The 15,081-nt window shown below is 31.6% G+C and overlaps 2 protein-coding genes across 6 annotated transcripts; one reads left to right on the top strand and one right to left on the bottom strand.

Annotated features, from left to right (window-relative positions):
• Window positions 1–2,682: 2,682 nt before the first annotated feature.
• Window positions 2,683–7,956, bottom strand: MKK3 (mitogen-activated protein kinase kinase 3). Of its 4 annotated transcripts, XM_022036352.2 has the most exons (11): window positions 7,812–7,941; window positions 6,665–6,819; window positions 6,333–6,587; window positions 5,780–5,998; window positions 5,528–5,665; window positions 5,195–5,362; window positions 4,920–5,033; window positions 4,641–4,748; window positions 3,925–4,016; window positions 3,033–3,416; window positions 2,683–2,915 (listed from the first exon to the last, which is right to left on the bottom strand). In XM_022036352.2, the coding sequence occupies exons 2-10, from the start codon at window positions 6,764–6,766 to the stop codon at window positions 3,056–3,058; spliced, it is 1,557 nt and encodes a 518-aa protein (XP_021892044.2). In that variant the 5' UTR covers window positions 6,767–6,819; window positions 7,812–7,941; the 3' UTR covers window positions 2,683–2,915; window positions 3,033–3,055. The 4 variants fall into 4 exon arrangements, with proteins under 4 accessions (XP_021892044.2, XP_021892046.2, XP_088070322.1 ...); XM_022036354.2 differs by lacking the exon at window positions 6,665–6,819 and having other exon boundaries at window positions 7,812–7,956; XM_088214196.1 differs by lacking the exon at window positions 7,812–7,941 and having other exon boundaries at window positions 6,665–7,772.
• A 3,888-nt stretch (window positions 7,957–11,844) lies between these two features.
• On the top strand, window positions 11,845–14,837 carry LBD25 (LOB domain-containing protein 25). Of its 2 annotated transcripts, none has more exons than XM_022036320.2 (2): window positions 11,845–12,152; window positions 14,059–14,837. In XM_022036320.2, exon 2 carries the CDS (start codon window positions 14,093–14,095, stop codon window positions 14,600–14,602), a length of 510 nt encoding a protein of 169 aa, XP_021892012.1. In that variant the 5' UTR covers window positions 11,845–12,152; window positions 14,059–14,092; the 3' UTR covers window positions 14,603–14,837. The 2 variants fall into 2 exon arrangements, with proteins under 2 accessions (XP_021892012.1, XP_021892013.1); XM_022036321.2 differs by having other exon boundaries at window positions 14,056–14,837.
• The last annotated feature ends 244 nt before the right edge of the window (window positions 14,838–15,081 follow it).

Genomic DNA, 15,081 nt, shown 5'->3' with positions numbered 1-15,081 from the left:
AATATAAACCATAAAATAACAATAAATTTAAACTATAACGAAATCAATAAGATAATTTTAGAATAAAAAATTGATTTTCTTGCTAATCCAATGTTTGTTTTCTCAGATTTTAAATTATATAACAGATTTCGATTTAAACAATAACTATATATAAAAGAACCCAAGTAATGAAAAAAAAAAAAGAACATAATGGACAATAAAATAAAATATACACACTGAAGTCTTAACAATCATCCAAGAAATAATCACAGTTTAGAAGGAAATTGACTACAAGTGTGATAATACATCTACACTTGTAATGCCCAAGTTTAAATTTAGTATAAATTAAATTAATTTAAATGTAATTTTTAAAATTTTTTTAATATAAATTTAGAGTAAAAATGAAGTAAATTTGATGGAGGATGAAATTGAAAACAATTTTGAAAAAGAATGATAAAAATTTGAGTTCTGAGAGTATTTTTGAAAAAAAAATCAGAAATCAGAGATCGAAATATAATTTAAAAAAGTTTTACTACGTAGGATGCTTAATCAGCAACCCCGATGAATCAGGACACGCCACATGACAACGGGCGCTGACGCAGTGCCATGCGGGCGATCCGCGTGCCGGTGATCGAACAACTCAGATCCTTTCCCGCACGCACGAACAGCCCGGATGTGTTCCCTCCCCAAACCCGATCGTACGGTCAGATTTAAACGTGAATGACGACCTAGATTAGATCGCGATGAACGACTCAGATTGTATCACGATAAACGATCTAGATTCACTCCCTATTTAATTGCACTCGGACGGTTCATATCAAACGCGATGGACGGTGTAAATTAAAAGGGGACGAGTATAAACAACCCTCTTTGCATCAAACCCTAACCCTAACCGCCAGTCGCCCTCACTGGAAAAGAAGATCCAACCACCGAGAAGGAGAGCCGCCGCCACCCGCTGCCGCACCAGAGCTACTTCCGACTGCTAAAAAAGGTAAAAATTTCTCCATTTGCTTGGAATTCAATTTTAAATACCCTCATGACCAAATTGGAGTAAAAGGACCAACCGATTGTCCAAAGAATGCGAGCCAAGCCCGGTGTTGCCGTCGCGAAAAATTTCACAAAATGCCTCTGATAAGTCTCTTCTCGATTTCCGTTCTGCGTAATTTTTGCACCATTGTGATCATCGTTTCTTTCTCTAAAAGTTGACCAGAGCAAAACATCCAATCGCAACGTGAGCCGCAGGAACCACCACACCGGAGAGTCCCACCGCTAGTGAGTTTCGATTTTTTGTATTTTTTCGGCCAACCGAGACCTCTTAACGTGTTTTCTCGCAGGTATTGATGCAAAACTAGCCAAATTGGGCCGAAAACGGCCAAATTCGGCCAAAATGATTCCTGAGACTGATTTTGGGTTTGTTTGGGATTTTGTAGGTACTTGTAGCGCGTTTTAATTATCGAAAAAAAATTCAGAAAATCCGAGAACCGCAAATAGGTGCAATTAATAGTTTAGTGTTTCGGGTATCAGATTGAGTAAAAATCTCTCACCCTATTCTCTGTATATAATTGAAGTCTAATTAATAATAAATATGATATTTTGTTACAATTTATAAAATATACATAATTAATTATTGATTACTAATGGAGACAGAACTGGAAATTATCTATTGTTGTTCTGTTGATTGTTTTACAGTTTAAATGCATTATAGTGCCTTATAAATTGATTTTATAGTTTTAAATGCATATATTGTTTGATTTATATGATTGCCATTGAATTGAAAAAATGGAGACTAAAGAAAAATAAAAAATTGTGTGATTAAGTGAATAGATGAAACGACAGTCTCACTGAATATCTTGGGAGATGGTGGACGGACCGGGTATAATAGGAAACCCTACCGTGAACGTTGTCTCATACCGAACGGGGTATCAAGACTTGGTAATTTGGCGCTCATACCGGACGAGGTATGAGGACGACCCGTTTCACCCTCATACTGGACGGGGTATTGAGATTTTCTAGTTTGGTGTTTATACCGAACGGGGTATAAGAACGGCCCGCAATTGAAGATGTTAAATGAAATGGTTCACGCGTAACGGAGATATCCCTATGAACTCTCATGGATACCAGCAGACTGATAAAAATGAACAATTGTTGTTTTAATGATTTGAATATGAAAGTATAATATGTGATATGTTGTTGATTACATATGAAATCATGATATGTATAATGTTATTATTTTTATAGGTTGTTTTTGTAAATCTCATTACGGTAAGTGGACAGTAAATAATTTTATTATTGATAAATGAATTTGCTTAATTAAGTGTTTCATTAGTTGTTTTGATTTTTTACCAATCTTTTTTCTTGTGTCGATAAGTTGGTGTGATATTTTTAATAGGATAGTGTAACTCATTCATCATTTAATCATTTCATATTAAGAGGACAAGAATCCAGAACATGATTCACAAGAGAATTGCAAATAGGATGCTAGTTTTATTTACTTTCTGCTTATTTCTTTTTTTTTTTTGTATTTTTTTCAAAAAAATAATTTTTAATACTATTCGGTATTTTAAATTATTGTGTAAAAAATATAAATTTTAATTTTTTATTTTACTTCCGCACTTAAATTATCATTTAGTTCCTTTAAATTTCCGGAATTGTTACAACATTTGCCATGGTAAAGATAATCTTAGCTTCATGCTAAACCAGCTATAACTCAAAAATCAATACATACACCTATACATTTAGCAAAAGCAATGTATTTAGATCACAATACATTCTCTGTATTGGCTACAAATTAAGAATATATTATGATGTGAAAATATAAAAAAATCCACGTACTATACATGACTAACATTCTTCAAGGTGAAGAGGGTTGTATCGGATTCAAGGATCGAAGAACTCTGCTTAATCGTTCGAATCGTTGCAAGAAATAGTCAGTTTGCCTAGAAAATAAAGGTAAGGTTAGCTTGTGATACCAAAATAGGGAAGAAAAGATAAAGAGAAACTGTTAGAACAAAGTTCAATAAGCATAGAAACTTGTGAATGCATGTTGCACCTACCAAAACCCGAAAGGGAGCTCTCGCTACTGGATGATGTAAAGCTCTTGCTTAGCGATAACGTAACACCCGATGAGGTTGCCTGGCTCCATGATGAACTGTTCCTTAAAGGTTCCCATTCGTTTACTGGGAATATCAATTGAAAGATGCTTAAAACTGGGCAAGCCCTCCACTTGAATACCGTCTCCACATATCAGAAACTGATGCCCAACAATAAAGGATCCCGAAACACGTACAGCAACACCACCTTCACCATGAGCCCGGCACTGGAGTTTTTCTACGACATGGACTAGTCTCTCAGCAGGCCAGTCACCGGCTAATGTACTACGAATATCTGATAAGGTCGCAAAGATATCATTCGAACCATCATACTGTTTCCCCGAAAAACTGACCAAAAAAAGTCACCTCAGTAAACATTAAAGATGGAGAAGTAGCCTTTCATGTGGATATAGCCTCATTTTATACGTGTGAAATGAATATAACATCTTAAATCTTGGGATTTCTAATTAGAATTTAGAACTCATCACTCCACCTTAAGCCATTACACGGAAAAATAATTGATATATTCATCAATCATCACATGTCCATTTCGACCCATGAAAGGTCTTTCTTTTTTAATAGAAAAAAGAAGGATTATCAGAGGGAAAAGGGTACTACAACAATGGAGGATTGTCCTTCCAAAAAGGAGCAAAAGAGAAAGAGAGACCAGAAAAATAGGATACTTGGGAAGTAATCTCCATGTAAAATAGACAAGAAGTACGCTTATGAAGGCCGTGCACCTTAACACAAAGAGACACCAAGAAAAATATTATATTCTAAAAAACCAAAAACAATAGAAAGTCTCAAAAAGAAAATTTCATGAGAATCTTTAGCTTTTGCCTTGAAGATTCCGTACCTAAAGGTAGAACCTTCGTTGTATAAAGACTTTGTATGCTGCCAAAGTTCATCGGATCCATCAAAAAGCAAGTAATAGTGTATCGTTAGCATCTGGCAATGTGAAGCAATTGTCAGTATCTAGTTAAGCCCAAATGTTTAGCAATGCATCGAATGCTGATTCAAACTTTCAACATTACATATTGTCAGCAACCAAGTAAATTTGAAGATGCTCTGAATATTTCAACTCAATAAATCCTACTAGAAACATAAAGAGTTAATTTTCAGTTTACTACAAAGCAAAGATGTATGGCAGCATTTGGAAACCCAATGATCTAATAGACCAAATTTCCAAAATATCGAATTGATTGGACAAGATTCTCGATACAACCACCTCTATTATCTGCATTATATATATATGCTAAATTTCAGGGAGATGAAATTCTAAATACTACTACTTACGATTCATGTGAAACTATCTAAATAAGAGCCCTAAAACACAAGGATCATCTAGACCCATATCTCATAAGCATTCCTTTATTATTATTATTTTTGAAATAAAATATCTCATAAGCATTCTTTAGGGATAAGATGCGGGAAGTTTTGCATTTACAGATGCTGAAATGCTTTGAGATTTTAAGTTTTCTAGCTGCACCTTCAGTTAAAGAAAAGAAAAAAAAACATCAGACAAATGGAGCCAGGTATGAACCTGAAAAATAAATTATGTAATGTACTCACATCTGCCAAATCTTTCATCCTTTGTGTTGGATCAAAAACGCTTCGAACAAATGCCGCTAAGTCCACTTCATCATGATCATACTTCATAATAAATGGGTGGGAAAGAAGCTGCAAAAGAAAATGCCATTCATAAAAATGACGAAAAACCTTCTTGCTTTGGAAAGTTTATGACATCAGATGGATCCACTAATTCCCCTTGTGCTATATTTAAACTCAAAAATTGACTCAAAGAACATTTTCTTTGCACAGCTTCATGATTAGACACTGCTATTTATTTACCTGATCTGCTGTTGGTCTGGCCTCGGCATCCTTCTGCAGACAAGCATCAATAAAGGAGCAGAACTCTGGCGAAAACCTGTTTTTTGATGGAGATGGTGATGGATCCTCCAAGATCTTGCAAGAAATATCAACTTTTAGTTGCAAACTCAAGAAATAACATGTAGTTCAATCAATGGCCAATCACAGTATCGAATTATTTACCAAGAAATAATGCAAGGTAAGAAAAACAGAAGAAAAGTACTGCAGCGAAAGGCATTGTCAGTTTGGCATATCACCTGCAACATAAGATTAACTGGTCCTTCATTAGCTGTATATGGAAACTCTCCGGTGCCACACTCAAAGAGAGCAAGGCCTAGGCTCCAGATATCAGCAGGATAGGAATAACTCTCGCTTCGAATTCGTTCTGGTGACATATATGTTACAGTTCCAACAAAAGTAGCACACTGAAAATTACATTCAGGACGAATAAGAAATCTTAGAAGTTTCAAGTAGACAAAAATATTCCGGAAGAACTCTTTAAAAATATTGCCACAACAAGTTCAGAAGGAAAAGAAAGCAGCGGGCAACAACAAAGGAAACTTAAACTATTTTTATCAATTATCACTAACCATCGCCATGGAATTCTCTAGGCCGGCACTGATGCCAAAATCCGTGATCTTGGGCTCACCCTTCAAGTTTATGAGTAAATTCGCTGGCTTGATATCTCTGTGAACTAAATGTCTAACTCCATGCAGGTAGCTCAGTCCCTTTAAGAATAGAATTGAGGAAGATAAGGATTTCGCGTTAAAAGAATTACCAAGTTTGAATAAATCTCAGTTTCTGTTTCACAGAAAATGTATAAACAAGTAAAATATCCTTACTTGCAGAAGGCTTTGGAACATGGACGAAAGGACTGGCTCGGGTATCCTTTTCCTCAATCGTAAAATATCTGCCAGTGATCCTCCATCCATGTATTCTAAAGCTATACTTATTTGCCCGGAATCTGGAGTATAAAAGGCACCATGAAATTCCACAAGACCTTCATAACAAGGTGCCTCACAAAGCATCCGTATCTCAGTGAGAAGCTGTTGCCTTTTTTCCTAGTTAGCAAAACAAGATTGCTCATATAAGTCAACATTACAACATATAACACTCTCTAGCTTTTCCCTATCTGACAACCAATATTGGCTTTCAATGTTCATCCAAACTCGGTAGCAAGAGAAATCTGGGATTTTCCGAATATTATTCAGTAATACAATGTTAATGATTCATGTTACAATAAAAGATGCAGGACAAGAGGCACTCTCAGATACCATGACCAAGTGTTAACAAATTCAGTACAGTGATTAAAAAGGAGAACAATATATTTGAAGAACTCAAGTCCTATATTCTTGCGTTAAAAATTAGCAAAGAAAAAAGGAACAAGATACACACTCTTTCAAATATATTAATTTTCTTCAAGGCGAGAATTCTATGAGTGGGAATATGCATAGCTCTTTGAACAACGCTGCTTGCACCACTACCTATGGCTCCGAATATCCTCATCTCATGGGAGGCACACCGATATGTCTTCTCGTTCTGGTCTGTTTCTTCCACCAGAGAAGATGTGCATTTTTGCAATCCAAGCTCATTAATATTGTACACTCCATATGATCTGCTAAGTAAGTTAACAGTTCCACCATCTGACAGCTTCATATACAAATCAAAACATATTAGGGAAATGCATTTACTCATAGACCAAAATTCTCCTAATAAGCACAACTTACCATATAAGAAGCACTGGGGTCAAAGGTTGACCCGGCTGAGAAGCCCTTCTCGGCATCAAACAAAGGCGAAATTTTTTTTCTTAACTCTTCTAATCCCGCCATGATGATGTATTGCAATTTAGGTTCATACAATATTTATTGGTACCTCGTTAACTCTACCAATGGATAACACCAATAAAATTTCATCATTTCTTATAGAATTTCGTGAACAAAGGTGCATTGAATACTCTATAAATAGTTTAGTTTAACACTATTGACCTTAAAATTAGAAAGAGACCAACTATTACTTGGTCTAATAATATGTATATCCCTTCTTCTATAACAGGTTGTAGGTTTAGACTGCACTGCATTCCTGTGCGTTTTTGTTTAAAAATTGTGTTCTATAGTTTATGATTATTATTTATATATCACATGATTAATAAACGTATAAATTTCTACTAAAAAATGAAAGTGTATACCTAAAAACAGGAGATCTAAGCTGATCCTGATCTCGTAATATGAAATGGGCTAAATCCAAATTCCACATTGATGTACTTAGAATTCTTATGGAGTTCAAATAAAGTATCTTTTCAATTTGGTGTCATGTAGCTACCCAAGAGAGAGGCTGGCATCTACTTATAGCTTAGCAGATTTGCTAAATTTTTAACTGAAGCAATAATCTCCCATTTCATAAAAGAGGTCATCCTCCTTTCCAAATCAGGAGTCTTCTTTAGAAAGAAACTCCAACTGAAAGGTATCTCTCTTGTAATAGATGAAACGCTGGCCACCTTATATGCAATTCTATAGCCACCGTACATCAACTTTCATATAAACAGTATTAAGTCATAGAAGAAGCATAAAAGGATTCTCACTTAATTTTTCCAACTAAAATTACGAATCTCAACTTACCAATTCATTTAAAACTAACCTAATTCTCAGACAACAAGCAAAAAAATCTCAAACTTAACCATTGTCAACAATAAAAGATCATAAATTCAAACTAAAAGCTCGATTAAATACCTTTTTAGAATAAATACTTAAAACCCAGAAGAAAAATTTCAGTAAAAATTGCACAGAAAAGCTAATCGAATCCTACAGCCAAAGAAAAAAAAGAAAAAAAAAAGAAGATACTTAAAATAAAAAATTAATGCTTTAAAACACTACTTACAGTTTGATCGTCTACAATTGGGTTTTTGAATCCGAAGGTAACCGTGCATACTTCAGTTTTAGTTCGATGCTTCCTATACGCAGAGTTCGCCTCGCTTCTCGTCTTGGATTCCCTGCTTTTAGGTTCTTCGCAGTTTTCGCGTCTGACCAATCGTGGGAAGCCACGTGTTATGAATGTGAGTAGCTTTACTGATTTCTCCCTAACTTTATCCGAAATGACTAGATAGTCCTCGCCTCCGTAATTGCAGTTAAATATATATTATTAAAAATACAGGTTCGAATTTTAAATTGTAATAAAGCAAGAAAAATTAAAATATAGAAATGAAATTAGGTTAAATATTCAACTAATGAGTGCAAAGACATATGTATATATATACATATATATATGTATATGTATATGTATATAATTTTCAAATAATAAATTAATTGTAACCCACAACCTTATTATTAAACATTAATTAGATCCTCTTTATCCCCTTTGCAAAACTTTAATGAACCATCGCAGTTTGATCTGACCCATTATTAATCCCTCCTTTCATAAAAACAATCCAATTGCAGGGCAGGCATGAATGACTAACAGTTTCTCCTTTCTCATAAAGCTTTTTTTTTAGGTCAATTATATATATATACACACACACACACACACACATACATCGTTATTATACTATGAATTTTCTTTTCTGAATCTCTACCCACTATTGGCTGAATTATCATCATTACTTTGATTATTATATAATTAATCATACTCTATTAATTTATATACATATATATGTTTTACTAAAAAAATATTAATCATAGTCAAATATTTATTTCATTTTTAAAAAAATTATAATTCATTTAGACAAAATAATAATGTAGTATTCTTTTTATCTAAAAAAATTTTGATTTACTATAATTGAGGTCTTATTTTATAATTATATTTTTATAAAAATACAGTTTATACCTCATTTATAGAATAATAAATTATAATTACGTAAGCATTCAAATGATTGTAAAGTTAAGGAGCAATGAATAGGGAAGAGTTTCTAATAAATTTAATCAATCAATCAATTAATAAACTAACGTATACATACATACATATATATATATAGTTAATATGGTATACGTGCTTAGATTTTGTTAGCTCTTGGATTTTGTATACCGATGATAGGGCTTGAGCATCGAATGATTTTGTATAATCATCACGAAAACCTAACACCAATAAGTGATTGGCGAAGTGGAAAAGCACTTATCATGCATATAATATATATATATATATATATATGTGTGTGTGTATTAATATTTTATTACCCATATATAAATCATAAATAAATATAAAATAAGTTGTCTTGATTAAGTACATTTTTTTAAGCACATGATCGTGTATCATTGAGCTCTATATATACCAAAGTAGATTCGTGTACCATTATGAGAGAATTAGAATGTCTAACTAAAATTATCACAAAATAAATCTTAATTAATTAACTAATTAATTTTGTATTAACGAAAAAAGAAATATGGAATCATTTATTAATTATTTCAAGCACATCCACCACCTACTACCATACTTTTAATTAAAGAATTTGCAATGTCAACTACCAAATTTGGTATATATAATGATTATAGTACATGCGATCACCATAATTGGACAAATCGGTCCGGATTATTTTATTTATTTATTTTTAATTTTAATAGTGAATATTATATATAAAGCTTATTCATTGAAATTAAGATATGTTTAAATAAATATTATACATATATTTGTATCATCTTGATATATTTAGAGTTTTACGGTTTCTAACATGTTATATTTAAAAAGTTTAAATTGAGACGATTAAGATATGAAAAATATTTTTAAGAAGCTACATCCGTTATTTCAATTACACGATATTTATATGTTCTCTTTTCATTTTCTAAATTTAACTTTTATCGGTAGGTTTGAGAATCAAATTTTAAATATATAAATTTAACTTTAAAAGAATGCATTTATAATTTTAATTGTCACTTTCATTCTTATTATTACTATAAGTATAATCATTATTGTTACTGTCACTATTACTATTATTATTATTGTATTAAATTTTGACATGAATAAATATCGTGCAGTCACGGACGAACTTCAACATATACTCTTAAGTAGAATAACGCAAGCAAATGGATTGTGAATTTTATGTTTAATTTGGGTACCACAGAGTATTTTAAAAGTGACGATTTCAAGCATTTTTGAAAGTTTGCATACAACTTTTACAGGTTGGTTGTTTGTATTATTTTACCTATTTATTTATCTGATAATTATAAATATAAGATAAGATTAAAAAAATAATCATAATATATCCTACTTAAATATATATTTTTCGACAAAAAAATTAATATTTGATTAAACGATACAAAATAATATCACAACAGTCAAGTTAAAAAGACATGAAGAGATCTTTAATGATCGTTAAAGGTTAGCATACTCCGTCAAAACATATGATGGACTTATTGAACTAAATAATCTTTACAAATATTACTTTCATAAAATACGTATAAGATTTGAATATCCCAATTCAATTTAAAAAGAACCCTGATATGGTTTTATGCTTCGGTGGATGACAATATGCTCTCGCTATCATAGTCACTATTAAATGCTTAATATATTGCTAGTGTAATTTCTTTTAAGAGGACCTACCAAACATGATACATTACACTATGCAAAAATTAGGCACATATAGTTTGTGTCATTGAAATTTCATAAAGATCTTGCCAATTGATATACCAATAATTAATATTATTACCTCACGATCATCAGCCATAATTAAAATTTGGGAGTTTGGGCAGGGTCTAGCAATTATTGATTGCTTTGCAAGTTGTCACTTTGGCAAAGAACCAGAAACTCAGATTTGATAAAAAGAGCAGATACCTGATTTGATCCAAATCAAAACCTAGCCACATTTTATTTTATTTTTTCTATTATAATTTATCATTTTGTATGATATAATTAGTATATATATATATATAAATGTAATATAATATATGCATAATGGAAAAATGAAATTCAATCATTTAAGTTAACTGTGAAAATTTCAGAGAGACTTCATGCTAATAGTTGAATTCAATAATAAAATATACATAAATGAGGTGTTGCTTGGAATTTTTATAATGGGTTTTTCATGTACGGTCTCAAATAGTAGATTTTGATGATTAATTAATTATTTTAAAATTTAAAATAAATTATTTCTATATATATATATATGTGTGTGTGTGTGTATATATAGTATTAGTTTTATTCGTACTTTATTTGGGACAAAAAAGTATTTGGTCACATCTCTTATCGAGTGAATGAAGCCAAATTCTTGGCAGAAACGTCGATCATGAGATAAGAGATTTTCGTAATTATTTGAAAAGATCCGTATATATGCAATAGAAAAATAATATTTTTGAGTGTATATATATATATATTTATCAAAATTTCAACCCATATAATATATACGTACATACATATATATATATATGCTGACCCGTGAATTTGATTCGTAATTTTTTACCATATATGGAGGTACCAAATCAGAATTCGTTTTTTCACAAAATTAAAATCTTAAGCATTTTATATACGCCAAAATGCTCTTGAAACAACTAATAATGTTTTTATATAAATACATAAATACACGTATGTATAGCATATACATATTTTCAGGACTATTGGGAATATTCAGACACACACACATATATATATATATATACGTGTGTGTATGTATGTAACTTGAAACATATGCATCTAGCTACAATACGTACGCTAATGAATGGTATACGATAATGAATATACACACATATACATAATATCCGTACATATATGACATCTTATGTTTATTGAGTTCATTTTTGTTTATTTACTTTTTGAGACGTACAAGTCAAAAGGGTTAAATATATATATATATATACATATACATCATATACATACAAATATAGTGAATTGAAAAAAAAAAAAAGGTTAAAATTATGTTGCATGAACAGTGCTTGAATTATTATAAGAGAGAGAGTGAGAGAGTGTCATTTATTGCACTTGTCTTTTGCTTTCCTATTTCATTTTTTGCACTTGTCTTTTGCTTTCCTATTTCATTTTTCTGCCTTACTAAAATCCTCTTTGCCTACCTTTTTCTCTCGCTACCTTCTCTTCTCAAATCACCTTTTGTCTACTGTGATTTGCAGGCCTTCCTTCCCCCACCCTCTCACTCTCTGTCTCTGCAACTATATATATATATATATATTTCTACCTAGGGTTTCTACCTTCTAAACCTAATCAGAATTATTTTCTTTCTTGGGACAATCAAACGATTTAGATACAGATCTTGAAAGCGCCAATACATACAGGGCAAAACAAAAGGTACTATATCTATCTATTTATATTTATATATATATATATAAAAATATATATAGTTTATATTTTCTTTTCTTGTCATGGATCTTGTTCTTGTAATTGCTTGATTCTTGATCTTCACAGACAAAACCTAGTTATAGAAGGCTGACCGCATCTAGCAGCCTATAGATATAGATTTAGTCTTTTTGCAAAAAGAAAATCTTATATGTAGGTATATCAGTACTGGTTTTTTTCCCAGTAAGTTCTTGAGTAGTACTTTATGTACATATGTATATTATACACGGTCATGATCTAATGGGTCTTAATTTTCTAGAGATTAGATTAGGTTGCGTGTGAAAAGTAAATGCATAATAAATATGTGTGTGTGTGTGTGTGTGTGTATACATATACATCATATGTCTGATCAGACCCCTGTGAGTCTGTACGTGCATTACCTTGAAAAGAAAAACTATTTGTGTGTATATATATATATATGTATGTATCTTGGTATTCACAGAAAATATGTGAGTACTTACTTGTGCATTTACATTTTTCTTGTATAACCATATTTTGATTTCAGAGAAATTTCATTAAAAATATGAATCTATATTTTATAGTCCTTAATTTCTTAATTTGCAGAATTTATCATTCTAAATATATAAAGCATTACATTGAAATTATATATGAGATCATTATTTTTTGGAAAGTGTGGAAGTATAATTATTTTTCTTAAATAATATCAAGAGAATCCCAATTAATTGATGGATGATGCATGAAAATCTATGACATTTGAGCATTTCTTGATGATTGATGAATTGATGATCTATACATATAACTAATGTATATATAGCTCTCTCTTTCTCTCTCTATATAGACATACATAGATATATATTGTGTAATCATATGGCATGTTTTTTTTCCCTTAATTTTCTAACTGTTCCTTTTCGGCTTAAATTTGGAAAGATGAGAAATGGAATTATATAGCAGTATGTAAAATTAATTATTCAAGGAAAGCTGCTCAACCATGACAAAAAAGCAAAACAAGTTTGAAAAAGGAAAATAGATACGCCAGGGGAAGGCTCTCTTTTCTCACACATATATATATATATATATATCAAAAAATATGTGATGCTCAAAACCCAATTACACAGTTTAGAGTACTGACAAATGAGGTCTCCAAATCCTGAATTAGCAACAAATTAATTAATAAAGGTCAATACCAGATGTTACTATATAAGTTATAAAGAAGTCAACATGTTCTTGATCAATCGTTTCACATCTATCACTATCTATAAGTATATATACAATCGTTTCACATCTATCACTATCTACTTATATATATATATATACATATGCATATACGTGTGTATACACACACACACAATTTTATGTTCTGGTAGATTGTTTATTACTTCAAGATTCATACTGTGATCATACCTTAATGCATTAAGTTTCCAACTAAGTGTATTTAGGCCTGAGTAGTTCTTCCAACGTATTCTTAATTAGAGTAATTTTGAGAAAGAAAAAACATTGTGAAATTCAGATTTTTCATAATATTAAATTATGTAAATTAACTAATTATTTGATTAGATGATTAGTGGTAATTCTCTAGTTTTATAATAAATTAATTATAAATTCGAATTTTGTTGTATTATAATTAGTCTTTATATATAATAATATAAATTAATAAAACAAATAAATTTTTATTAACAAAATTTTGTAGACTAATAATCTTCAAATCTTTTAGTTTCCTGCTTTAATATAATTGTTTGAATTTTCTATATATGCACACACCTACATACACACAGATACTTATGTATATGCATACATGATTATACATATGTTGAATAAATAATATTGGTTATATATAATGTTTGATGATTAATCAATTCAGATGGGTAACTCTCTACCATGTCCTCTCTAATTATAGCAGATAACTCAGGAGATATATACATATATATAGATTTATGGCATCATCTTCAGGCTACTCAAATTCTCCATGCGCGGCCTGCAAATTCCTCAGAAGAAAATGCCTACCGGACTGCATCTTCGCGCCATATTTTCCGCCGGAGGAGCCGCAGAAATTCGCCAACGTCCACAAGATCTTCGGCGCGAGCAACGTCAGTAAGCTTCTCCACGAAGTTATGCCGCACCAGAGAGAAGACGCCGTTAACTCGCTGGCTTACGAAGCCGAAGCACGAATGAAAGACCCGGTTTACGGCTGCGTCGGCGCCATCTCCGTTTTGCAGAGGCAAGTAATGAAGTTGCAGAGAGAGCTGGACGCCACCAATGCAGATTTAATGCGCTTCGCGGCCTGCAACGAGAGTTTTCCCACCACCACCCAGCAGTTTGGAAGGAGGTCTGGCCATGGCGGACCTAATTCTTCCTTTGATGCTCACAGTACTGGTTCTGGGTTTTATTATCCTAATTCTCAGTGGAATAACGGTCCTGGTGGGGGGAGAGGGAAAGGTATCTAGCATCTAATATATATATATATATATATGTATATGTTAATATATATATGCGTGTGTAACTATAACAAACATCTCAGTTAGGGAGGACTAAGGAGGAGGATGATTTGACGGGTCAGATTTGTGGGTTTTATTATCTAAGCTATCATGACCCTAATGGAAGAGGAGGAGATATATATCTAGCTTGTTTTAATAATAAATGTTTACATATATATATATTTATATATTATATTTTTTCTCTTGCTCTTATATATATATATATTGTTTTATAATGTGAATGAAGGTAGAGATGGAAAAGAAAAATATAGATAAACATTCACGCAGTCAATTAATAAACATATGCATTATTTTATAATAATAAATGGTTTATTGTATATGTTGTTTATATAAGTGTATGTATACATGTATATCATGATATAGGTAATAGAGTTATGTGGTATTTTAAATTTTTATGAGGGTGAGTAACGATTAACTTAATATAGCAT

Source organism: Carica papaya, chromosome 1 (genome assembly GCF_054855325.1).
Source record: "Carica papaya isolate Zhongbai chromosome 1, ASM5485532v1, whole genome shotgun sequence".
Lineage (NCBI taxonomy): Eukaryota > Viridiplantae > Streptophyta > Magnoliopsida > Brassicales > Caricaceae > Carica > Carica papaya.
The sequence above is the reverse complement of the archived record's forward strand: the minus strand, read 5'-3'. Positions and strand labels throughout refer to the sequence as shown.